At 36.8% G+C, this 26,941-nt stretch overlaps 1 protein-coding gene across 3 annotated transcripts; it reads left to right on the top strand.

Annotated features, from left to right (window-relative positions):
- The first annotated feature begins 3,719 nt into the window (after positions 1–3,719).
- Positions 3,720–25,641, top strand: slc19a1 (solute carrier family 19 member 1). 3 transcript variants are annotated; one of them, XM_053637623.1, is made up of 6 exons: positions 3,720–4,538; positions 5,484–6,078; positions 9,924–10,713; positions 16,301–16,493; positions 21,134–21,275; positions 25,081–25,641. In XM_053637623.1, the coding sequence occupies exons 2-6, from the start codon at positions 5,806–5,808 to the stop codon at positions 25,279–25,281; spliced, it is 1,599 nt and encodes a 532-aa protein (XP_053493598.1). In that variant the 5' UTR covers positions 3,720–4,538; positions 5,484–5,805; the 3' UTR covers positions 25,282–25,641. The 3 variants fall into 3 exon arrangements, with proteins under 3 accessions (XP_053493598.1, XP_053493596.1, XP_053493597.1); XM_053637621.1 differs by lacking the exon at positions 25,081–25,641 and adding an exon at positions 22,410–25,068; XM_053637622.1 differs by lacking the exons at positions 3,720–4,538; positions 25,081–25,641 and adding an exon at positions 22,410–25,068 and having other exon boundaries at positions 5,358–6,078.
- Positions 25,642–26,941: the final 1,300 nt, after the last annotated feature.

Here is a 26,941-nt window from a genome sequence, read left to right as displayed (position 1 = left end):
ATCTAGTTAAAATAACGTTAGCTATGCTAATGGACAAATGACACCTATTAAACTCACCTCAATATGTCTTTTACAGTCATTTAACCCACCATGGGCAACTGAGAAATCACTGCTGCAAACAGTGCAGCAAGCTACACTGTCCTTGTTGTTGTTGTTTTTTTACCCCTATTATGCATGGGGTGAAGTGCATTTTGTACTTCTTTTTTCTTTTTTTTATTTGGACACTCTGCCATGGCACGCCAGACACTAAACTGAATCGAACTGATGGATGAACTACAGAGAGAGAGCTTGACTGTAAAGCCTACCGAGAAAACTAATAAGTTAGTTAGCACAAAGAGAGACCAATAGACCAATCAGGACACGCGCTGTGTCACTCTCTCACCAGATCTGTCATCTCTCTCTCGGTTTCTCCAGAGCCAATTTTACACATTCTTTTAGTTTAAAAGACATCATTTTGTACTATAGCGATACTAATAATAAACCTCTGGAGTATGTGATTAATTTTTGCATTTTATTATACCAATTTGCAAATGGTATTCCATCTTTCTCCCACCTTAATATGGAATTAAACTTACTTTTTAAATCTCTTCATTTTATAAAGAATTTAAAAAAAAACTAAGATTCCTTAAATATCTTGAATTTTTTAAAGTCTAAGTATTTAGATGCTGTTAAATCTGTATGTTAATGTATGCTACAACTGTAGTTTCTGTGTCCCTGACATATCAATCTGTTGTAAGATGTTATGCTCTATTTACATATTGTTGTTGCTGTTGTTGTTTTTCATGTCATTGTAAGTAATTTTGCTTATGTAACTGTTTTTCATCTTCTTTTATAACAAAAAATAAAATAAAATAAATAATTTTAAAAATTATATTTTTTAAAAGTTTCTCCAGAGCCCTTGAGAGAGAGACCGTTGCGTCAATGGAAGATCAAAATGCTTGATTGTCACGTGATTCGTGTAAACTTCAGATAGTTCCAATCACCAATCTGCCATGATTGTTTGTATCATAAATATAAAACACTACAGCATAAATGAACAGATTCTCATACACACCAACATCACAAAGCCTGTCTGTTTGTAACCACAATTATACATTTACAGCACAGGAAAATTACTGAAATTATTCATGTACAATAACTTTTATACTTTTTTTCTCTTGAGACTGCAGTTGTTTGGCAGATATACACTGGTTGTCATAGTAACAACACTATCTTCAATATACACTAAACATTAATTTCTGATCACCGTTTTTCTGATAGCATTTTTTAAAAATCAATCTTTATTATGCTAATATTCAGCTGCTTAAATGTGTTTTAACACATAGGGAGTTCTTGCTCGGACAGCATGTCATTTGTGAACGTGTTGTGCTCATCAGGATGGAGCGCTAATAGGTGGCAAAACCGGTCTTTACCGTCCATAGACTACTAGTCGCATACCTTAATATTTCTCTTTCTTTTCTCATCCTCTTTTTTCTTTTTGCGATACTGAGCCCCTGATGGCTTTGACCTTTTCAGTAGTGGTGTCGTTCATGAATGATTCATTCATTTTGAACAAATCTTTAATATGACTCAGGAACAACGAGTTGTCTCCGAGAGTGATTCGTTCATTTTGTGTTGACCGCGCATGCGCCGTAACATCCCCATATGTTCTGTACAGGAAACAGAAATGAGTAGTTCACCTCTCGGGTCTTCGGGTTTGAGTCGTTCGTTCATCACATCACAGCCCCATAAGCTGAATGCAGTGGGGCTGTGAAGTGAACAACGAATGACTCGAACCCGAAGTCTCGAGAAGTGAACTAATCATTTCTGTTTCCAGGGAAACAGACGTGACAAATGTGACGTGACAAAACAAAAGAGCGACTCGGGTCGGGAGGTGAGGTGAACTGACAGAATGCATAACCTAAAGACCATCTACGGTATTAATGAATCATTTGTGTTTCTCATAATTCGGCCTTGGCTGCATTAGCCTATAGTTTATTTTTTATTCCAAATGTGATCAACGTTTGCATAAGTGTAATGGGTATGGAAAGTATTCCATACATTTAATGTGTAGAATTACACAAAAGGAAATGTATACCTGATGTAGCTGTCTACTTGTGTGAGTACTTTCCCTTTTAATTGTCATGATGTCATTGGTGTGTGTAATTTCCTGTTTTGTCTCCTCCTCTTCCCTTTAACACTGTAATTGATTGGGAGAGGTAGGTTTAATTTTGAGTTCTCGATAGTCTTGTTTCATCTTGATTTAAATCATCATTTATATACATATATACTCATTTTAATTTGTGTGTATAATGTTATTTTACTTACGTGTGTGATTTATTTTTCTTGTTTTACCCACATTTTTGAGTAATTTTTTTTGTATTTTGTTTTAAAAGATGGAAATGAGAACACATGGTGACCATCGCACATCATGTTTATTTTATAGAGCACAGTGTAAGGGCGATTCACTCAGGGAGGCTGCTTGTTTGTGTTATCAGAGAATAAATGAAGTTGCTGTCCGACTATTTTTTTTTTTTTTTTTTTGGATAAAATAAAACACACAACGGAGACTACAACCAGTTACATAAGTACTAGATGTGTTGGGGAATTTAACATGTAACATTTTAATTATATTCTGCTGAAATGACTCGAAAAAAGATTCGTTCATTTTGCTGAATGTGATTCAAAGATCCGAGTCAGTAAAATAATCAGAACTTCTCATCACTACTTTTCATGATGAAAGACCAGCCAAGCACGGACATCTCTTTGTCTCTGCCTAACAGCACGTCCACTATCACAAGGGAGACCAGATAAATAATCGCGTGCAATTATAAAGTGTTACCTGATTATTATTATGATTATTATTATTGTTGTTGTTATTATATGGGCGCACAGTGGCTTAGTGGTTAGCACGTTTGCATCACACCTCCAGGGTCGGGGGTTCGATTCCCACTGTGGCCCTGTGTGTACGGAGTTTACATGTTCTCCCCATGCTACAGGGGTTTCCTCCGGGTACTCTGGTTTCCTCCCCCAGTCCAAAGTGTTTGTAGTGTATGAATGGGTGTGTGAATGTGTATGTGATTGTGCCCTGCGATGGATTAGCACCCTGTCTGGGGTGTACCCCGCCTTGTGCCTGCTGCTCCCTGGGATAGGCTCTAGGTTCCCCGTGACCCTGAAAAGGATAAGCGGTATAGATGGATGGATGGATTATTGTTATTATAACAATAAAAAGAATGTATTTTCTTTCTTGTGGCTGCGGGGGCGTTGGTGGCGACCGCCTAGTTCACTTATGTCTAGAAACGGCCCTGCCTGTGTCTCCGTCTCCAGTTGTGTATATCCTATAATAATGTAACTTTCACAACATTTACGCCGTTATTTTTTTATTATTTCATTAAAAACATGGGCAAGTGTACTACAAGAGTATGGGAAGCATTTTTTTAAAAAATTATTTTAAATGAAACAGCAATTATCACAGCAGCAGCGTATTCTGTAGTAATAACATCTTTAAGATTTCAGGAGTAGCATGATTAGATAGACCAATATCCCCAATCAAATAATGCTCCCAGTTTATCGCACCGTCTGTGTGCTAGTTCATAAGGAGTTACGTTTGTTTACAGAAGCTGAACACACGCCAATATCAGCTGATTTCTACATTCTGCTGCAAAGCCTGTGTGTGCATGCAAATATGTATATGAAGAAAAGTATTTAAGATATTGTTCACCATCTAACGAAATCTAGACTGCGAGGCTGCATAGATTTATGGGCGTGGTAACGCAGGGAAAAACAGTGGGTTTGCACATGCGCAGAACCACTAAGTAGCAAATCTCGATGGGTAGCATGAATCGACAGAACACCGGCTTGTTGCTAAGCTACTCTGTATTATCCGCTGTTGTTGCTGTACTGCAGTTTCAGTCAATAATATGGCATACGTGTTTGTCACCCCACGTGATTTTGCTTTAGTTATGGATGCCATAATTTTTCGTTGTAATATAAAGATGTTTTATTTGGCTTCTGCACTTTCGATAAAGGTTTAAAGAAAAAAAATCTATTTTTTTGTTGATAAATTTGTTTATTTAACAGTGTAAATTTTTGTCTATAAAGCCCGTTTTTTACTCATACAAAAGACTTGAAAGCAATGACCTGTATCTGTATATCTTTATCTGTATATAAAAAAAACGTAGTTCTGCCATCTCATTTCCCCGGATGTGTCACATGAGTAGGTCACGTGAGTTCTCGTTTTAGACACACGTGTGTACACTCTCAATGCAGAAACTGTGCTAACGACTTTCGGTTTACTGCGTGATATGTACGCACGTGTGGACTTTTATTTGTTTGTTTTTTGGGCTTTTTTTTTTTTTTTTTAACGCTTTTATCACTTAAGTCCAAACATTGATTAAACACATCGGTGTACAGTCTATTGTCCTACTTAAAAAACAACAACAAAAAAACCCGACATTGTCGCTAGTAAGTTTTGGATTAACGGTACCTAGCCTGGACGTTTGATTAGCAGCAATCTTAAAGTTAATTCGGCTCACCAAATGATAAATCAGAGTAACTGGGTAAGTTACACAATTTTGCGTATTTCTTGAATATCTTTGTTTATATGCATCACATTTGCAAGTCTGAAAAACAATAGCTCGCATTTGATAATTTTTGGCCAAATAAATTAGGCCAAAATGCTATACAAAAAAAGAGTAATTTCGAACAACAATGAAATAAAATAAATGAATAAAATAGCATTAAAAGAAAAAAACAGAAGACGCAAATCTACAGACTTTAAAAAGGCGCATGGGAGAACTGGATTTAAAAATGTGTACAGTGGGGGATTTATTTATTTATTTTTGAAAAGGTTACTAGTTAAAAGCAACTGGTTTAAAGATGTTAAGGTCTAGAGGTGTATTGAGAACACAGGAGATCATAGATATGGTGCTTGTGTTATGCAGTGTAGAGATATAAAAAAAAAAAAAAAACAAGTAATAAAACCTTAATCCTGTGTTTGACTGGTATCCAGTGAAGTGACAGCTGACCAGGAGAGATGTATTCCCTCTTTCTGGTGCTCTCTACAGGAGCCTAACAGCTGCTTTTTGAATTGCCTGGAGATTGCACAAGTTATGACACCAAAAATGTATTTTATTGATTTAACTGTGAGCAAAATAATAATAATAATAACAATAATAATAATAATAATTCACTTGGGAACAAGCAGCATAGCTTCTATTGAGCATAAATGAGCAAAATCTCAGTGGGTAACTTTATTTGTCTTTAGCATAATAAGTATTTATTGTAGAACAATAATTTATTCAATTGCCTTTGGATAACCCCTAGTCTTGTCTGGTGTTGATTTATTGTATTGGCTAATGTATATCTCTTAAGTATTACAAGCAATGACTGTTGATTTCTGTTCACTGAGTACATCATACAGTTGTATTAAGAGTTAATAGGAAGAGTTAATTCAAGACTTTGGAGTATGCTCTAAAAACTGCTTTGTGTTTTATGTTTTGCAGAATGGGAAACACTGCGTGGTAGCCTTTCTCTATCCTTGTAAGACTTGGAGGCTGGAAAACGTTAACTTAAGTCAGTTATTTACAGGTGGAGTGTTAGTGTGATTTATTAACACCTCTGATTTTATGAAAAGAGTCACTCATATAGCACTGTATAGCAGACCTGCTTCTGACATATGCCTATGCAGTGGAAGGAGTCTGGTAGTTCCTTTATCATAACACATTTGTTAGGATTTTAGTAAAAGAATTTGAAATCCTTTAGGTTGATGCAGTGAGAGCTATTACTACAATTTGAAATCACAGCAGGATTAGTTAACTGTAAAAGATGGCAGATTCTGCTGTGAACGTAAAGGGAAATGGGGAATTTGAGGAGGAGTTGATTGCAAACAGTAATGAAACTGAACAAGAGTTTGAGGCGCCACTTGAGCATGAGCTCAACCCTAAGATAGATCTGAATACTGAGAAACAAACACCTCGGGCCTGGAAATGGTCGGTCTTGTTCCTCTGTTTTTATGGCTTCATGGTTCAGCTGAAGCCAGGCGAGTCTTTCATCACTCCTTACCTTCTTAGCACAGAGAAGAACTTCACCAGAGAGCAGGTGGGTCTCAAACATGACTAAGGTTTGAGTTGTTGTATAAATGCTTAGTCACATTATATCAGTATCAATTTTAGTGACCTTGAACCACAATGTTGTATCAATTTGGTTATAGCCACCCTGTACTCTCTCTATTATATAGTCCCCTCTGAAAGAATTGGACAACCAAGGTCAATTGTTTTTTTGTTTTTGCTATACATTAAAGACTTTTTGGTTTTAGATGAATATGAGATGATAGAGCAGAAGTTCCATGTTAATTTCCTGATATTTACATCTAGATTTGTTAAACAACTTAGAACATGGCACCCTAGTTGGCAGAACACCCAATCTTTAGGTGACCACAAGTATTGGAAACTATTGTCTTGCTGTAAATGACACTTAATATTTGGTTGCATATCACTTGCTTGCAATTACTGTATCAAGCTTGTGACCCACTGACATCACCAAACTGTTGCATTCTTCTTTTGTGATACTTTTTTAGGCTTGTACCACAGCTTCATATTGTTGTTGTTTGTTTCATATGGGGGGTGGGGGGTCTCCCCTTCAAGAGGTGAAATGAATGCTTGGGTGGTTAGGGTAAGTTGGGTTAAGGTATGGTGATTGACTTGGTCAGTGAAGTTTTTTTGTGTTGGCTGTGTGTTTTGGTTCACTGTCATGCTGCATGATTAAGTTCCTCCCAATTAGGTTGGATGCATGTCTCTGTAAATTGGCAGACAGAATGTTTCTGTAAACTTCTGGATTCATTCTGCTGCCATTATGAGTTACATCATCAATAATTATTATTATTAATAATAATAATTAGTGTGATAGATTAGTGAGCTGGTTCCAGAAGCAACCATGCAAGCCCAAGCCATGACACTACCTCTATCATGCTTGACTGATGAGCTTGTATGTTTTGGATCATGAGCAGATCCTTTCTTTCTCCACACTTTGGCCTTTCCATCACTTTGCTAGAGGTTAAACTTGGTTACAGAACTTTTGAGGCTAATCGCTGTATTTGTTTATGAATTTCAATTTGGCCTTCTGATTATTACTGCTGATGAGTGGTTTGGCCTCTATACATTCCGCACAGAGTTTTTTTCTGCGATTGTTGTGGCCAAAAATGCTTGATTTTGCTGCAGCTTTTGTCTAAATTTGCAATGCTGTTTGCAGTTTTTGTGCTTGTTGCGGAAAACTATTTGAATTGGTGAAATTGCAATTGCACGAAATTGTTTTGCATGGTCTTTCGCAGTGATTGTTGGTAAGTGAGATCTTTTAGCTGTACTGTTCAGTGCACGTGAATCGAACATGGCTTTGACTGAATGCACATTGTGATGACGTCACATGACGTGTCTTGGCCTTAATATGTGGAAAATCTGCGGTAATTTTTAAAAATTGCAAGCGCCTCCAAAGATTGTGGTGTTGGGGTTAGGTTAGCTTGATTTTGTGTTCTTTTCTGTGATCACAAAATCCTGTATGGACTGTCTATATTTCTGCTCTCAAAGTTCTTCTTTGAACAGTGGACCTTTACCAGTGATCCCTTTACCTCTGCCCTTGACAACTCTCACAATGTTTCTATCATCTCATTCATCATTTTATCTCAAACCCAAATGTCTTCAGTGTATAGCAAATACAAAGGAATTGTCCTTCCTGTTCCTTTCGGAGGGGACAGTATGTGGACCCTTCTCTAGTCATAAAAAAATATACAAACATTATACAGCTGGGTGACAAATTAAAAGAAAACAGCACGTCTTAAGATGTTAGGCTCTCAAAACAGCTTTAAAGCATAATGACAGATATTCTACTATTCTCTGGAACAGTACACGAGGAATTAATCCCATTCTTCCAAATAATAATCCCTGAATTGGTGTTTTGATGATGGTGGTGGAGTGCTGTCCAAAATCTTCCAGAGGTGTTCAGTTGGTTTGAGATGTGATTACTGTGAAGACCATAGCATTATTTTATTTATTTTTTTAACATAATTTTCAAACCATTCAGTGAGCCCTTGTGCTCTGTGGATGGGGTATAAGTCATACTGGAAGAGACACTCCCATCAAGATAAAAATCTTTCAAGATAGGATACATGTAATCAGTCAGAATAACTTTGTACTAGTTTGAAATGATTCTTCACTTAAGGGGACACAGTGTGAAGGTATTATTAGGGTAAAACAACTGAGCACATGTGAATTTGTACTTGTAACTTTACACAGTTACACCTTCTCAAATTCTTCCTTGCAGGTGCACAAATCTTATTCTATGAATTACAAATTAAGAAGTTGTAGTTATTGACTTGTTTGTACTAGAAAAATATCCAATAAAAATGTATTTGTAAGAAAATATTCTACATGTGTGCAACTCACGCAAAGTATGAATTCACATACTGATTTGTGGATGTGCAAAATTTGTCCACGACTTCACATTTATGATGCAGGTGTGTGAATGTGTTTTTCACCATTTTCACTGTAGCAAACATGCAAGCTTATGAGTTTCTTTATTTGTAGAATACGATTTGTGCAATAAAGAATTTGAGAAGGTATAACAAGTACAAATTCCACTGTCACAGGTGCCCCAATAATAGCTTAATAATGTAGGCCAAAACCATGCTGACAAAAATGCATGCCATAGTGTAACAGAGGTGCCTTTTTTCTTTGTCACCAGTCTGTCTGTACAGCTGTGTAAACTGTAATGCCAGTAAATGTGGAATGAAACTGTCAGTGTTTTCACTTATATAATTACTTATCCGTTATTAAATGTATATTTTACCCCAGAGGTTGAGTGTCAACCCCAATGAATGAATGATCAGCTACTAATACTTATTTCAAATATATATATATATATATATATATATATATATATATATATATATATATATATATATATAGTTATTTCCTATCGATTTGAGCTTTGTTTTTTGTTCCTGTGTTTTTATTTTGTTTTTTTCTGTGCTCTGTGGACATTTATTTTGGATTAGTTTTCCCAGTCATCTGCACTGCCTCTTGCAGCTGAAACACTAGAAACCCATGTGTTTGTGCACAGACTCGGTCAAAGTTTACATTCCTGCTAAGTGGGTCGCATGCTGTCAACTTCCAAATCCTGTAGGCCTCCAGTCCTTCTGTGCTCTGAACCTTTTTTGTGCATCATTGTTAATTATTGGGTAGTACTGTGTGAGGTAGTAAGAATTTGTCCTATCACAATGGTTGCTTAAACCTTCAGTTTGAGATATTGCATTGGCATTATATTTGAATTTAAAATTAAACAGTTTAATATGGGTACTTTTGGTAATTTTTTTTGTATAATTGTAAATTAGGAACCATCATTCAGGTCAGTAAAATTGATTTATTTCATTCATTCATCTTCAGTAATTGCTTTATCAGGGTCAGGGTCGCAGTGGATCTGGAGCCTATTCTGGGAACACTGGGCATGAGGTGGAAAACACCCTGAATGAGACACCAGTCCATTGCAGGACACAATACACACATACATTCACATAGTAATTTATGCCTAGGGGCAATTTATTGTAGCCATTCCACCTACTGGTAAGTTTTTGGGAGGTGGGAGGAAACCGGAGGAAACCCACATGAACACTGGGAGAACATGCATGGAAACTCTGTATAGACAGTATCCTGAGCTTAGAATTGAGCTGGGGATCATGGATCTGTTGAGGCAGCACTGTTAACCACTGCACCATTGTGCTGCCCTTGGCTAAAACATAAAAAATTTCAATGATAAATTAGTGCTTTTTCTGTATGCTTTTTGGCAATTTGAAGCAATTGTGTCTACATTTGGTTGGCAGTTCTAAGCCTGTTCATCATAATCTATATTGAGCTTATATATTTTATTATTGCTTTCTGTTTTCATGGTCTCTGCAGGTCACAAATGAGATTAACCCAGTGCTCTCCTATTCATACATGGCTGTACTGGTGCCTGTGTTTCTGCTGACTGACTACCTACGGTATAAGCCTGTCTTGGTCCTGCAAAGCATGAGCCATGTCTCCATTTGGCTCCTACTACTGCTGGGCACCTCCTTGTTGGAGATGCAGTTCATGGAGTTTTTTTACGGCATCACGATGGCAGCACGTGTGGCCTACTCCTCTTATATTTTTTCACTTGTGCCAGCAAATATGTACCAGCGTGTGGCCAGTTACTCACGCTCCTCTGTGCTGCTGGGTGTATTTACCAGTTCAGTCACTGGCCAGGTGTGTATGTCCCTGACTGACATCACATATACCACACTCAGTGCCATCTCACTGGGCTTTGTTTCTTGTGGCCTGTTGCTCTCTTGCTGCTTGCCATGGCCAAAACAAAGTCTGTTTTTTAACCAGGCCCACAGGCATGACGAGAGAACTGCCACTCTCTCAGAATTAGACAAAATTAAACCAGATGAAATGGTTACACAAGGTGAAAAAGCCTCAGCAGGTTGCTGTAGTCATCAGATAACCTCCTCCAGCATGAACTGTGTGTTCATTCAGATGTTGAAGGAGATGCGAAATGTTGTAAAAGTCCCCAGCCTGAGAGTGTGGAGCCTGTGGTGGGTGTTCAGCTCCCCTGGCTATTACCTGGTGGTCTTCTACGTGCATGTCCTGTGGAACAATTTGGGTCAAGCAACAGAGCAGAAGCATGTCTATAATGGAGGGGTCGAAGCTGCCTCAACTTTGCTTGGTGAGTTACACAGGATCTGTGTTGATTAATAAGCTACAGCCATCATGATGGAAAAACTTACAAGGCTTGGGTTAATAATTGATATCATGTATAACGATAATTTGAATCAGAATCAGCATTTTTACAAATTATTTTCACTTGCAGAAGCACAATGCCTGAACAGGTTTATTTGATAATGCTCATCTATGTTTACTGTACAATTTTTCACAGTGTTAAGAAAAATATCACCAGTTAATTAACTACTTACACAGAAATGTAGAAGCCATTTATAAGATTATAAGCTAGATCTAGCAGAGAATGCTGGGTTATATGCAAAAGAAACAAACAGTCTGGTTGAAAGACAAGTATGTATCAATGAATCATCAATGGGAAATAATAATTGTGTAGTTTTTTTTGTTTTGTTTTTTTTTAAACTGACACGGGTCGTTGCTTAGTGTAAAGCATAGTTTTTTTATGTTCTGTCATTTAAAAATTCATTCCAGAACTGTTTTTTTTGTTTGTTTTTGGGTTTTTTTTTTGTGCCCTAAAATCTACCTCGTTTAGTTATGGCATTATATGCAGCAACAAGCTAGATTTTGTGATTTATGGCTGCACAATGTAATGATTAACATTTGGCGTTCCAGTGGAGTGTTTGTTTTTGCTTTGACAATAGTGTGACTAAAAAGCATTAAAATGAAGGACACCACTTGTTTGTTTGCAACACACACTACTATTGTAATGTGCCTCCCTCCCCTCGTAATCATGGGGAATATGGAAACCTCACTTGCAAATTTACTAGGATTTTATTCATTTACTGTTTTATTAATTTGAAGGTGAACTGATTACTGATTGTGTAACTATGACATTCCACCTACATTTGGCTCACACAGTGACTCTACAGACAGATTATACAGCTCATTACAGAACAGCCAAAGTCCAGATTTTATAAGCGGCTGCACTGACTTTGGCAATTTCACATTAAAGCTACAGTAGGCAAGTAATACTGAAAGTATTGGAACAGCAAGGCTAGTTGAGTTTGAGATCAAAAGATGAATGAGCTGATGGATCAGAATTTCAGCTTTCATTTCCTCATATTTACATCAAGATGTGTTAAAACAACTTATAACATGACAGCTTTTGTTTGAACCCACCCATTTTTTCAAGTGACCAAAAATATTGGAACATGTGACTAATAGGAGTTTATTGCTGCCCAGGTGTGTCATGTTAAATTAACTGTTTAAATTATTAATAGCTCTGAATGTCTACTGTTATTTTGAGCCCTAGGTTTCGCCTGTGAAGACTGCATTTGTTGTTAAAAAGGGTAAACCAACATAAAGACCAGAGAGCTGTCTATGGGAGAAAAGCAAGCGATTTTCATGCTGAGAAAAAAGGGAAAATCTATCAGGGCCATTTCACAAGCATTGAGCATAGGCAATACAGCAATTTGGAATGTTCTGACAAAGAAAAAAACCACTGGTTTACTAATAACCAGAAATGGTACAGATTGGCCAAGGAAAACAGCAGCAGTTGATGACTAACCTTGTGGCCACTGTGAAGAAAAACTAAAAAAAATAAGTTAGTGACCTCACCAACAACCACACAAATGAGACAACATTATACTTCGTCATTTTTTTGTTGAGGAATATATGTTCCAATATTACATATCTGTGAGTGGCAAAAGTATGTGGACCTCTGCTTTCAGTATCTGGTGTGAGCCCCTTATGTAGCAATAAACATTTCCAGTAACTTTTGATCAGTCCTGCACATCAGCTTGGAGTTTGGAATTTTAGCCCATTCCTCAGTACAGAACGGCTACAATTCTGGGGTGTTGGTGGGTTTCCTCACATGAACTGCTTTCTTCAGGTCCGTCCACAACATTTCTGTTGTATTAAGGTCAGGAGTTTGACTTGGCCATTCCAAAACATTAACTTAATTCTTCTTTAACCATTGTTTGGTAGAACGACTCATATGCTTATGGTCATTGTCTTGCTGCATGACCCACTTTTTTTTGACCCTCAGAATTCGCTACTATAATTCAGAACTTATTGTTAAACATAACGCTTCTCATTTAAACCAAGAAGTTCTGTTTTGTCTCATTTGTCTGCAAAATAGTTTTTTCAATAACTTTCTGGCTTGTCCATGTGATCTTTAGCAAATGCAGATGGGCAGCAATGTTCTTTTTAGAGCAGTTATTTTCTCCTTACAACCCTGCAATGCACACTATTGTTCATGGTTCTCCTGATGGTGGATCCGTGAACATTCGTGTTAAAATTTTATTTGTCACATACATAACAATAGATAGTATGACATGCAATTAAATTCTTTTTACGACCACACCGATATATAAAAGAGAGTAAAAACTAAATATAAAAGATAAAAATAATAAAGAAAATAATAAGAGAATAAAACTAGAATATATGAATAGAAAAATGTTACAATTTAGACTATAACACAAAAATTATAATATACAGTATCTCACAAAAGTGAGTACACCCCGCACATTTTTGTAAATATTTGATTTTATCTTTTAATGTGACAACATTAAAACATTAACAACAATGTGTCACACTTTGCTCCAGTGTAAAGTAGTGAGTGTGCAGCTTGTGTAACAGTGTAAATTTGCTGTTCCCTCAAAATAACTCAGCACACAGCCATTAATGTCTAAACCGCTGGCAACAAAAGTGAGTACACCCCTAAGTGCAAATGTCCAAATTGGGCCCAATTAGCCATTTTCCCTCCCCGGTGTCATGTGACTTGTTAGTGTTACAAGGTCTCAGGTGTGAATGGGGAGCAGGTGTACTCACCTTTGTGAGATACTGTACAACCCCAATTCCAAAAAATTGGGATGCTGTGTAAAATGTAAGTAAGAACAGAATGCAATGACTTGCAAATCTCATAAACCCATGTTATTCACAATAACATATGGCACCATCAATGCTGAGAGGTATATACAGGTTTTAGAGCAACATACGCTTCCATCCAGATTCCATTACATCTTTACTTCTGAGAGACTCTACCTCTCTAAGATACACTTTTTATACCCAGTCATGTTACTGACCTGTTGCCAGTTAACCTAATTAGTTGTAAAATGTTGTTCCAGCTGTTTCTTTTAGTAACACTTACTTGTCCAGCCTTTTGTTGCCCACGTACCAACTTTTTTGAGACGTGTTGCGGCCATCAAATAAAAAATTACCACATTTTTCTCTTTAAATGGTACATTTACTCAGTTTAAACATTTTATGTTTTCAATGTTCTATTGTGAATAACATGGGTGTATGAGATTTGCAGATCATTGCATTATGGTTTTATTTGCATTTTACACTGCATCCCAACTTTTTTGGAATTGGGGTTGTACTAAATGTAATAGAAGGTAATATAGAAATAAATGTATACTTAATTGGCAAAACTGTACATGTGCAAATTGAGGTGTGTGAATTGTAAGGAGTGCAAAATAAGATGAGTGAATGTAAAGATGTAAAAAAAAATAATAATAATCACTGGCATAATCTCAAGTGATGGTAGCTCCTCTCCTGCTTTGTGCTGAAGTCCACAACCAGCTCCTTTATCTTGCTGATGTTCAGGAGGAGATCTCCTGGCTTTTAATCTCCTCTAAATAGGCCTTCTCATCGTTATCGGAGATCAGGCCCAAAACAACAGTGTCATGTACCAGAAGAAGTACCTTGGAGTTTTCCTTTTTTTTTTTTTTTGTTGCATTTTTCTGTTGCAAAAGTTAAAAAGCCTTTATTGTTATTTGGCTAGTCACATTAGGACATACAAAAATTAAAAGCCACACTGATTCATTTCGGCATACAGTCTTCCTCAGAATGTGTTAGAGACCCAAATGAGTTGAAGTGGAAGTGTAATTAAGTAGTCAATGGAGTTTAGAAGATCCAGGATCTTAAAGTGACACTGTCTCACCATAACATATCACAAGACAGCCAACGTGCATGTACAGAAGAATGTAATATATGCATAATGTTAGAGCTGCAACAACTAATCGATAAAATCGATAATAATCGATTCTGAAAATCGTTGTCAACGAATCTCATTATGGATTAGTTGGTCTGCGTGCGGCACGGGGGAGATTTACTCATTACGTTACTCATGTTCTGAAAACACGCTTCCGAGAGTAAATACTAAAGTTGTGTCCCAAATGAAGTTCTGTACACTTACACTATGCACTATGTACTCTACCGTCTAGTGTATGGATTTTAGAAAGGTAATATCATCTCAAATATATCACTAGCGACTTTTTTTTACTAACCGGAAGTATAATCCTCTTCCTAGTCGGTGGTGCATGACGTCACACGGACATAATGTGATGCCGCTAGCTTTAGCCTAATACTCAGTCCCCGACACTGACTTTCTTCAATTTACTGTTTGTCAGCATTACCTTTTATTCCCAACATGACCTCAGTCACCATCAGACGGAGGCGAAATCGTCACATGACTGAGGAAGACCTCCAAGTCCTTTTATATTAAACACCACCGAGAAGATCAAACTTTATCAAGGTGCAGAGAAAGTGAGATTTTATTATTAATTTAGGACTATAGTTTAATTCTCTGCTTTTTGTGCATCCATAAACATAATGCATAAATACTGTAAAATAAATGTATTTTTATAGTAGGCTTATTTATGCATTATTTTTATGGATGCACAAAAAGCACCCAATTAAACTACAGTCCTACATTAATAATATATATTCTGGTGTGTGTGTATTGGGTTCTTTTCTGTTTTGGCCAAACAGTTGTGTAAAGTTTTAGTCTGAAGTTTATATTTGTAACACTCAGTTTGTGGATTTTATTTTAAATAAACTAAAAAATGGTACTGAAAGCTTGCCCTGCCCCCATCTGATTAATCGAAAATATAATCGGCCAACTAATCGATTATGAAAAGAATCGTTAGTTGCAGCCCTAATTTATTTTAAAGATCAAAAGGTTTAACAATAGACAATTTTCACAGGCTTCTCTACTCATTTACCAAGGGTGCCAATATTAGTGGAGAGCACTGTATGTATGATATTTTTTAAAATAGGGGAATTCAGAAACATAATTTTTCTGCATCAAATAAAACGAAAATATTGATGACTTTGTTTTTTTTTGTATTTTAATAGGGCAGTATATGCTGAGAGATACAACTCATAAAATCACAAATATCAAAAGTTTCTTTGGATATGTTTTACTTAAGTCCAACGTGTATAAAAAACAGTGACATGAAATGATATTTTGCTAATCATTTCCCATGCTTGCCTGTTTAAGGGTTAATTTAATCTGTTCCTATATTTTTTGATCACAAAAAAAAAAAAAATTGGGTGGTCTGCCACCAAAGGTACCATGTTTTAAATTGTTTAACACACATAGATGTAAATATCAGGAAATAATAAATAATAATTTCCACTTTGTTGTTATATTCATCTTTTGATCTCAAACCCAAATGTCTTCAATATATAACAAAAACAATAGAACTGAGCTTGCTGTTCCAATACTTTCAGCGGAGATGTAAAATATATATTTTTTAAATGAATGTTTATTTTCCTTGAACAGTGTGATAATTGTTATAATATGATTAGTTCTTTAGAAAAGTAATGCTTAGTGCCATTTGTCCTAGGTGCGATCACGTCATTTGTGGCAGGATTTGTGAAGATCAGATGGAAGGTCTGGTCGGAGCTGGTAATTGGGGTGATCACTGCAGCCCAGGCTGGGTTACTGCTTCTCATGTGCACCACCAGCAACCTCTGGGTGTGTTACATTACCTATATCTTCTTCAGAGGCTTCTATCAATTCCTTGTTCCTATTGCTATGTGAGTACTGCAGGCTCTGAGTAACCACCTTCATTATTAAAGCCCTTTAGTGAGAGAGTTGTCCATTATACTGGAGTGATCTTTTGCTGGTATTGTTTAGCCAATACATCAGCCAGCTGATATATCCAGGCAGAATATATTTTTAGTGTATACCAGTGTAAACTGATTATCTACTGCTGATTACAACGCATATATATATCAGGTTTTTAAAATATAGACTTATTGCTGCAGTGTCTTTATGACTCTTGGCCATCTCCTATGGTGTTTTCTCCTTATAGTGCACACAAAAGCTATAAATTGATTCTAGGTAGCATCATTGTTTTTTTCCGCATGCTTAACTGTGAGGTGACTGCAGCTTGTGCCAACAGGAGAGGTGTATGTTTATTGCAATTTATCTTGCCAAGCTTGACAGTGGTGCTTGAAAGTTTATGAATCCTTTAGACTTTTCTATATATCTGCATAAATATGCCCTACACCAACATCAGATTTTCACACAAGTCCTAAAAGTAGACAAACTGAACCCAGTTAAACAAATGAAAATATTATACATGGTAATTTATTTATTAAGGAAAATGATCCAATATTACATATCTGTGAGTGGCAAAAGTATGTGAACCTCTAGGATTAACAGTTAATTAGAAGGTGAAATTTGTCAGGTATTTTCAATTAATGGGATGGCAATCAGTTGTGAGTGAGTGCTCTGTTTTTTGTTTTGTTTAAAGGATAGGGATCTATCAGAGTGTAATCTTCACAACACATGTTTGTGGAAGTGTATCATGGCACGAACAAAGGAGATTATTGAGGTCCTCAGAAACAGAGTTGTTGCTCATCAGGCTGGAAAAGGTTACAGAACCATCTTTAAAGAGTTTGGACTCCACCAATCCACAGTCCGACAGATTGTGTACAAATAGAGGAAATTCAAGACCATGGTTACCCTCCCGTAGAGTGGTCGACCAACAAAGATCACTCCAAGAGCAAGATGTGTAATAGTTTGCAAGGTAACTTCTAAGCAACTAAAGGCTTCTCTCACATTGTCTAATGTTCGTGTTCGTGAGGACACTGAACAACAATGGTGTGCATGGCAGGGTTGCAAGGAGAAAACCACTGCTCTTGAAAAAGTACATTGATCACATGGACAAGCCAGAATAATAATAATAATTATAATAATAATAAACTTTATTTTATAAAGCGCCTTTAAAAGCAGCTTCTTGAAGCGCTGTACACAAAATAAGCAGTACACAGAAAAAAAATTATAAAAGTTAATGAGAACAACAACAATAATAATAATAAAAGTAAACATCAACAGTCAAATGCAAGTTTAAAAAAAGTATGTCTTGAGTTGAGCTATAAAAATGCCAAAGGTCTGAGCTTCCCTAAGTTCGATAGGAAGAAAGTTCCAAGGGGAAGGCGTAGACAGAAAATGTCCTGTCACCCATAGATTTTAAGCGTGTTTGTGGAACAGTTAACAGATTACACTGTGGAGCGCAGTCTGCGATTTGTGGTGTAAGAAATTAATAAAGCTGATAAGTAATGAGGAGCCAAGTGATCTAATGCCTTGTATGTCAGCATCATAATTTTAAAATCGACACGGAACCTGACCAGTACAAGGACTCCAACAGGAGTAATATGATTGTATTTCCTGGTCCCTCGCAGCAGAGTTTTGTACATATTGCAGTTTATTGATTGTGGATTTAGACACTCCGGCTAAAACGGCGTTACAGTAATCAATATGAGTGACAACAAATGAGTTAATCAGCTTTTCAACTACAGAGAAGTTTAGCATAGGGCACAGTCTTGCTATATTTCTGAGATGAAAAAAGGATGCTTTAACAGTGCTCTGAACAAAAGAATCAAATGTAAGGCTGGTATCAAAAATTACTCCAAGGTTCCTCATTTTACTATGAGTCTCTAGAACAGAGCCATCAGCAAATAAAGGCAGTGGACCAGCTTTCAGAATTTGATGATGGGAACCTATAAGCATAACTTCAGTTTTCCCGCTATTCAGGCACATAAAATTATTATTCATCCACGTTTTTGTCTCAGAAATACAGTCAGAAAGAAAACAAACATCAAGGTTTTCACCAGATTTTGAGTGAATGTAGATTTGGGTATCAGCAGCATAAAAGTGATGATGGAGGCCGAGCGATTGCAGCAGATGCCCAAGTGGAGATAAATATTGAAAAGTAAAGGGCCTAAAACTGATCCCTGAGGAACACCAGTGAGCACAGAGCTAGTGTCAGACCTGTAACCACCCATAGAAATAAACAGTAAAATAAGATTTAAACCAGTTTAAAACTGTCCCAGACACACCAAAAACACTTTCAAGGCAGGTAAGTAAAAGACCATGATCCACAGTATCGAAGGCAGCTCTAAGATCAAGAAGAATAAGAATGGACGTAGCTCCAGAATCAGAGGCCATCAACAAGTCATTGGTAACTCTGACCAACGCCGTTTCAGTACTGTGAAATTAACGAAAACCTGACTGAAGGGGTTCAAAGAGGTTATTAATTGTAAGATGATTACACAATTGGGAGGCAACAACACGCTCAAGTATTTTTGCCAAAAACGGAAGATCTGAGATGGGACGAAAATTGTTAAAATCATACACGGCAACATTTTCCTTCTTTGGTACAGGTGTAACAGCAGCAGTCTTTAATGCTGCTGGAACAACCCCAGTCTCCAAAGATTCATTTATAATGCTGAGGATAGTAGGGCACGAAACACTGAAGCACGATTTAAATAGGCTTGTGGGAACTGGATCAAGCAGGCAAGCAGTTGATTTCATGCTGGATACCTCCCTTGTGAGAGCCTCAGAATCAAGCAGTGAGAAATGAGTGAAAGAAACACCAGTGAACCCAAATGGACGAAGGAGTGAAGAGGCAGAGTCAGCTGTAACAAATTTCTTTGCGAACATTATCAATCTTGGAATTAAAAAACTGAAGAAAAGAATTACATAGCTGCCGAGAAACAGGCAAAGTGGTAACAACATTAACTTGAAGCAATCTGTTTATGGTTTGGAAAAAGTGTCTGGGATTATTTTGATTGTTTACAATAGCCTGAGAGAAATAAGATGATCTTTCAGTCTCAGTTATGCTCTGTAATCATCCAGATCCTTCCACGCTTGATAGTAGACATTCAAGCCAGTAAGGAGCCATTTATGCTCCATTTTCCGACAAGCAACCTTTCTAGAGCGCAGATTGTGATTATACCAGGGAGCAGAGCAGGCGAATGTAACCTTACATGACCTTAGGGGAGCGAAAGAGTCTAGATTAGTAGCAAGAGTAGAATTTAACTGCAGAACATGCAGATCGCTTGAATTGAAGAAAACTCTCTGATCAATAGACTTCCACTTCCGGAAGGTTACTGTTCGGCTGGTAGGCTCACTTGGATGATACCGTTCCAGGTTAAAGAAGACAGCTGAATGATCCGACAGTCCAATGTCAACAGATGAAAACTGCAACAGAAAACAAGCCATTTGCAATCACAAGATCCAGGGTCTGGCCTTTGTTATGAGTCGGGTCAGTTACAAACTGTGTGAAGTTAAAACAATCAAGTAGGGACAGAAATTCCTTAGCCGCCACCGAGTCACTCCAGTCCACATGAATGTTAAAGTCTCCCACAATTAGAATTCTGTCAAACTCCATACTAAACTCTGACATAAAAGCTGCATGTGTCTTAGCTTTTAGCCTAGAAAACTATTGGGAAAATAGCCTTTTGTGGATTGATAAGACCAAAATAGAACTTATTGGATTAAATGAGAAGCATTATGTTTGGAGAAAGGAAGACACTGCATTCCAGAATAAGGACCTTATCCCATCTGTGAATGGTGGTGGTAACATGGTTTGAAAGTGTTTTGCTGCATCTGGGCCAGGATGGCTTGCCATCGTTGATGAAACTATGAATTCTGAATTATACCAGCGAATTTTGAAGGAAAATGCCAGGACATCTGTCCAGGAACTGAATCTCAAGAGAAAGTGGGTCATGCAGCCAGACAACAACCCTGAGCACACATGTCGTTAACCACACAATGGTTAAAGTATAATACAGTTCATGTTTTGGAATGGCCAAGTCAAAGTCCTGACTTTAATCGAAAAGAAATGTTGTGGAAGGACCTGAACCAAGCAGTTTGTGTGAGGAAACCCACCAACATCCCAGACCTAAAGCTGTTCTGAACTGAAGAATCGACTGAAAAAAAAAATCTTTTCCCAGTCAATGTGCAGGACTGATCAACAGTTACCAGAAACGTTTAGTTGTAGTTATTGCTGCACAAGGTGGTTACAGAAAATACTGAAAGCAAAGGTTCACATACTTTTGCAACTCACAGATATGGTCTCTTTATCTACTTTTAGGTCTTTAAGGTCTGAAAATCTAATGGTGTTTTATGTCATACTTATGCAGAAATGTAGACAATTATATGTGCATGCTTATGATCATAAACCTGTGTAAATAAAGGAGAGTGGGAGTCCATATTGGTTCAGCACTCCTAGTTAATTGCATGCTGTGTACAGCTGTGAAACCCTTGTGATCATCAGTATGAGAAAAGAAAAATCTTGGTCAGCCATCTGTTGGGTTAAGGAGAACATATGCCAATGGAAAAGATAATAAACTAAATAAAAAATAAGTGTCTTTTTTTCTGCTAGTTTTCAGATTGCCTCTTCTCTGACTAAGGAGCTGTGTGCTCTAGTCTTTGGAATAAACACTTTCCTGGGAACTATCTTGAAGAGTATTATTACTCTCATTGTGGTAGATAAGACTGGCCTGGCTCTACCAGTACACTCCCAGGTAAGCAACATTTAATTGGCACAAGCAATGAGACGTTTATTTGCGCTTATATGAAACAGAACTGATGTTCATTAGTAGTTATCGAAAATCGCATAGCCATATGCCTGCTGCTTGCATTTACATTTATTTATTTAGCAGATGCTCATACTCCAAAGTGATTCAGTGAAGCAGATCACAATCTAAGTATGATGCTCAACAATAGGGGTCATGGCCATCCTTTAGGTATTTGGTGAAGGAGCTCTACATTTTAACACTGGTACACTACTTTGAGTTATCACTCAAAAATATGTAAAAATAGAAAAAAAGTAATTTTTCCTGCCCAATAAACACTGCATATGAGCCAGCTTATGAATCTGGAATGATTGACAGCTGTGTAGATGTGTTAAGCTAACTGATATTAACCAACAACTGCTGGGAAGCCATTGTTAACATTAGACAAGAAGAATATCTTAGGGTTTTAGGCATGTGACTTTTCTGTTATGGTTGGCATATTTGTGAATGATGGCTAAATTAGTCACCTTACTTAAGAAGAGAATAAACAGTACATTGAAATTTTAATAGACTGATGTACTTTCCCCCAAACTGCCAAACTAAGAAAAGAGGGAAACTCGATCACCGCAATGGCATAAGCATTGGGCATAGCCATTAAAACCATTTGGAATGTCCTGAAAAAGAAAGAAACCACTGACATTGAACCAGCCCAACAACAGTTAGTGACATCACCAACAACCTCTGCATAGCAGGGGTGAAGGTATCTCAATCCACTGTTCAACATAGACTTTGAGAGCAGAAATATAGAGGCCATAGCACAAGATGCAAACCACTCGTCAGCTACTGTATAAGAATCGGAAAGCCAGATTGGAATTATAAAGAAATACAGAAATGAGCCACAAATGTTCTGGAATCTACCAAAGTGATGGAAAGGCCAAAGTGTAGGGAAAAAAATAAGAATCTGTTTATGATCCAAAACATACTACCTCTCCCACTCTGGACCTATGAGCTTGTATCATGGCTGGGGCTAGCATGGCTGCTTCTGGAACGGGCTCACTAATCTTTATTGATGATGAAACTCATGATGGTAGCAGCAGAATGAATTCAGAAGTCTACAGAAACATTCTGTCTGCAAATTTACAGAGAAATGCATCCAATCTAATTGGGAGGATCTTCATCATGCAGCAAGACAATGACCCAAAAAGCACTGCCAACACAACAAAGGACTTAATCAGGGAAAATGAGTGGAAGGTTTTAGACTGGCTATGTGAATCACCAGACCTTAACCCAACTGAGCATACATTCCACCTCCTGAAGAGGAGACTGAAAGGAGAAACCCTCCAAAACAAACAACAACTGAAAGAAACTGTGGTACAAGCCAGGAAAAGCATCACAAAAGAAGAATGCAGCAGTTTGGTGATGTCAGTGGGTGTTATTTACTTTAATTGACTTTAAGATCATCAGTCAAAGTTGTCACATTCTGTGTTGTTTAACATCGAGATATCAGAAAATGAAAGCTAAAATTCTGATCCATCATCTCATATTCATCATTTAATCTCAAAACTAAATGTCTTCAGTGTATAGCAGAAACAAAAGAATTGACCTTGGCATTACAATCCTTTTATGGGGACTGTATTCCAGTTTATACCATAGTCAAGTGATTTGTGAAAAGACTATTTTTGAAAATGTTCTGCATTCCACCCACCAGTGTACATATACATTCAGAATGAACAGATAATTTATTCTAAAAATGCATACAAATATGCATTTGAATATTCTGCACTATGTTATTTTTTGCTGGAAAACTTCACAAGGCACCTAGTTGAAACTAGAGGTGTCCAGATGTAGTGTCTATATAATAATGCCTCATTCAACTTGTGTCTTAAGTGGCAATTCACAGGTCAAATTGATGTCATTTTCGACCTCGGTACATTCAACATATGAAGTGGGGGGGGCCTGGATGTCTTTTGTTAGCAACAAACTAGCCAGTTAACTGTAATGAGTGACTTATATTTTTCTCCATGCATGTTGATTGATCTAAATCACATTGATCTAAAACACATCTAAATCACAAACTGCAAATGCAGTTTAAGTGTTTTATTTTAGAAGCAGGTAGTCAAATCCAAATCGTAAATCAAAATCAGTAAACTGAACACAGGCACAGGACAGGCCATCAGCGAACAGCAAAAGCAGGGATAATCCAAAATACACTAACAAGGAAACGAAACTAGATCAGTGACTTGGCTCGGAAAAACACTGAACGTTACTTAGCACTGAACACAGAGATACAAGGGTTTAAATATACTAATTAAAGGTAAACTGTAAACAGGTGTGACACGAGGTAGACAACCAATGAGAGGACATGGCTGAAGACAAAACATGAATCACAATGGAAACATGTTGCACACTGAAGTCTTCTGGATGCTGCACCCGGTGTGAGGCGGAGATTCCCGACGCCAACATTTTTAGCCATTCACACTGCTTCTGTCCTCTCACACTGCTTCTGTCATCTACTCTAGGACTGTTAACATTCGAACTTTGGATATTCATTGAATTTAAGAAAATGCACATTCGAATGCAAAAACTGTGCATTTGAATTTAAGATATGTAGCAAGCACTAGCACCGATTTTAATTAAAACATACTGTTGAAAAAATAACGCAAAATATTAACAATGCACTAAATGTTTGAAGAAGAAAAATCTAGAAAGAATAGTTCTAGTGTTTCAAATAATCCAGACATAGTCAGTAATGTCTGGGATTGAGCCGCTTAAGCTGCCCGAGTTGAAGCCGAACAGTGAAAGAACACTGGCAAAGTGATTCATTTTACTAGTGGGTTAATTAACTCACCCAAACGCATCCTACACACAAATGAGATTAATCGAACATATATACAACATAAACGTAATATTACAAATTGTTTCTGCACAAAATGACACAAAGAACTTGAGTAGCATAACAACGTACTAAAACACTAAAAATGAATAACTAAAGCATAAAGAATTCACAGTATTTTATTACAGTAGTGTAGTCATTGTAATGTTCTTATTTCAGGAGATCAGGTTTTCACAACAAGGGCAGTTTTCACATGATTTTTTGTTGTAATATAATATGTGTGAATACTTGGTTTAATTTTTGTATTTTCTCGTCAACTAAAATGCTGTTGACTAATTCACTGCCATTTTAGTCAGAGTAAGATTGACTAAAATGAATAAATGACATGTAAATAAATAGTGTATTGAAATTATTTCTGTGACAATTTATTGTCCAACCAAGTAAAAACATTGTTATTGTGACAGGCCTATATAAGTATAACTCATTTAAAAGTAAGAAGATTACTTGTGATGATGTGTGCAGCCATGGTGATTTGATGTCACTTCATAAATAGAGAAGGACTAAAAGACTAACCCAAGTTGACGAGTAGGTTTTCTTTGGCGTTTCCTGTTTGGAGATTTTTTCCTGTTTGAAGAATTTTTCTCCAATCACCTAATGGTTACCATAAATAAGAATCCACTTACTACCTTCTGAAAGGACTATATAGGAAATGTATTGCGTAGAAGTACTGTACTTGCCCTTGTAATCTGATTAATAAATTATACTTTGAAAGAGTGTATTAAAACATTAACAACAGCGCAACAGTTCTATTGTCTGCCATTTCAAAACTCTACATGCTACATTTGTCAGTAGCTCAAGGTCCTCTAGAAACTAGAAACCTAGAAGTAGTATAAACAAAGATGGAATTTAATGAAGAAATGTAATGGTGTCTGATCTGGTATGCCTGGCAGATACATTTTATGTCAATTGTTTTTCTTCCAGTTTTTTGTGTACTTCTTTTACTTCATCCTGCTGACGATGGTTTATTTGGGCTGTGCTGCATGGGTTATCACTCATCATTACCGCAATCAGAGGCAAGAGCAGGTTCCCTCAGAGGCAACTACACCAATTGAGCTTAGCCCTGTGGAAAAAGATCCCCCTGAGAAGAAGCCTCACTTCAATGGATCAACTGTCAGGATCTGAAAATTCTAAAGTGTTCATGGTGAGGTTCTCTAACTTAGAATTGTTTAGTTTTTCTTTCTGTGTCTTCTCTCATGAGATTTCTAGGAATAACATGCATTACTGAAACACATAATAAAGATAAACTCTACTGATTTTGACTGACTGCGATGGATTGGCACCCTGTCCAGGGTGTACCCCGCCTTGTGCCCGATGCTCCCTGGGATAGGCTCCAGGTTTCCCCGTGACCCTTAAAAGGATAAGCGGTAGAAAAGATGGATAGACGGATGGATTTTAACTGAGTTTATTACAAGAAGGACCTTGCCATGTGTGTGCTGGATTTAAAGACTTTAATATCTCTGCAAGGAATTGCAAAAAATAAAATGCAGAATTTCACTTACTATGTATTACCAAAATGGCTGGGAGTGGAAATAAGAGTTTAATCAATTTTATTTTATATATTATGCCACTTTTTAAAAATACATAAAATTCACTGCATATTGCACCACCTGCATGACTAGCCTACTCGTGAAATCGTGATAGGTTGAAATCAATCATACTGAAATATCGAGACCTGGTACCTAGTTTGTGAAATTACTGTATGTAAACCTTGTGAAAAATGAAATCTATTCATTAAGTCTGAGAAGTGCTGCATTGTTTAAATATATTGCTGTGAGTATGAAACTTAGCTGTCACAAGTAAGAAGTAAAAAATTTGTTTACACTTTAAAGCAATTATTTTGAAAGATGTGAATGATTTTATAAATTAAAACTATTTACCAAGGCGTGATTATACATTACAGGCAGAAAATGAATCATTTTTAGTTAAACTTGGCATAAATTCACTTATTTTAGTTTGTTGGTTAATAATTTGCTTTGAGTTTATTTTGAAACAGGGAACATCTGTCAGTGTGATACAGAGTTCTGTTATATCTATTTTTACATAAGTGACTTGTTTGAACTTTTTTGATAATGGTAAAGTGCATAGACTTCCTAATTATCTGATCATTATTTTGAAGACTTCATTGTGTATTTAGGCTAAGATAGGAACATTAGCTGGCAAGCTCATAAATTATTACTTTATGCTAAACATTTTAGTTTTAAAAAGAGTATTCTGTTAAAGTGTTTTTAGTTTACACAAAGTTATGTAAGATGATGTTCTTGAAATGCCTTAGTGTGGTTGTAAGGACCATTTTACCCTGTAATTCGATGCAGTTTGATGCCTTATAAAAATCTGCTGGATACCATTTTGAATGCTCTTGACAAACATATTGGAGTTGTTGAAAATAATTATGTTGTGTAATTTAAACAATGAAGTACATAACTGATGAATGACCAGGTTTTTTTTATGTATGTGAACTTATTTCTCAATGAGTTGTTTAGCTTGTAAATCAAGTCAGTTCATGATGTAGTTATACTTTTTAACTATTTTATCATGTATGTGTAACATATACATGTTTTTTGTATACTTATTGTTTTTTTACTATAGCACTGATATGATGCTGTGCACAATTTATCAGCCTCCCTCTCCTCCCTCCATCTCTATGAATAGAGACCACCATAGAGTCACTGACCATTAAAGCATCAACACTTACATGGTAGTCTGTATAGAAGTGCATCAGCTGCAGCAGAATTTCTGGGGGGTTTTAAACACCTACTATCCAGCAAAATATTCAAGCAACAGA

The sequence above is a fragment of the Ictalurus furcatus genome, chromosome 12 (genome assembly GCF_023375685.1).
Source record: "Ictalurus furcatus strain D&B chromosome 12, Billie_1.0, whole genome shotgun sequence".
NCBI lineage: Eukaryota > Metazoa > Chordata > Actinopteri > Siluriformes > Ictaluridae > Ictalurus > Ictalurus furcatus.
This window is presented reverse-complemented; position numbering and strand designations above follow the sequence as displayed.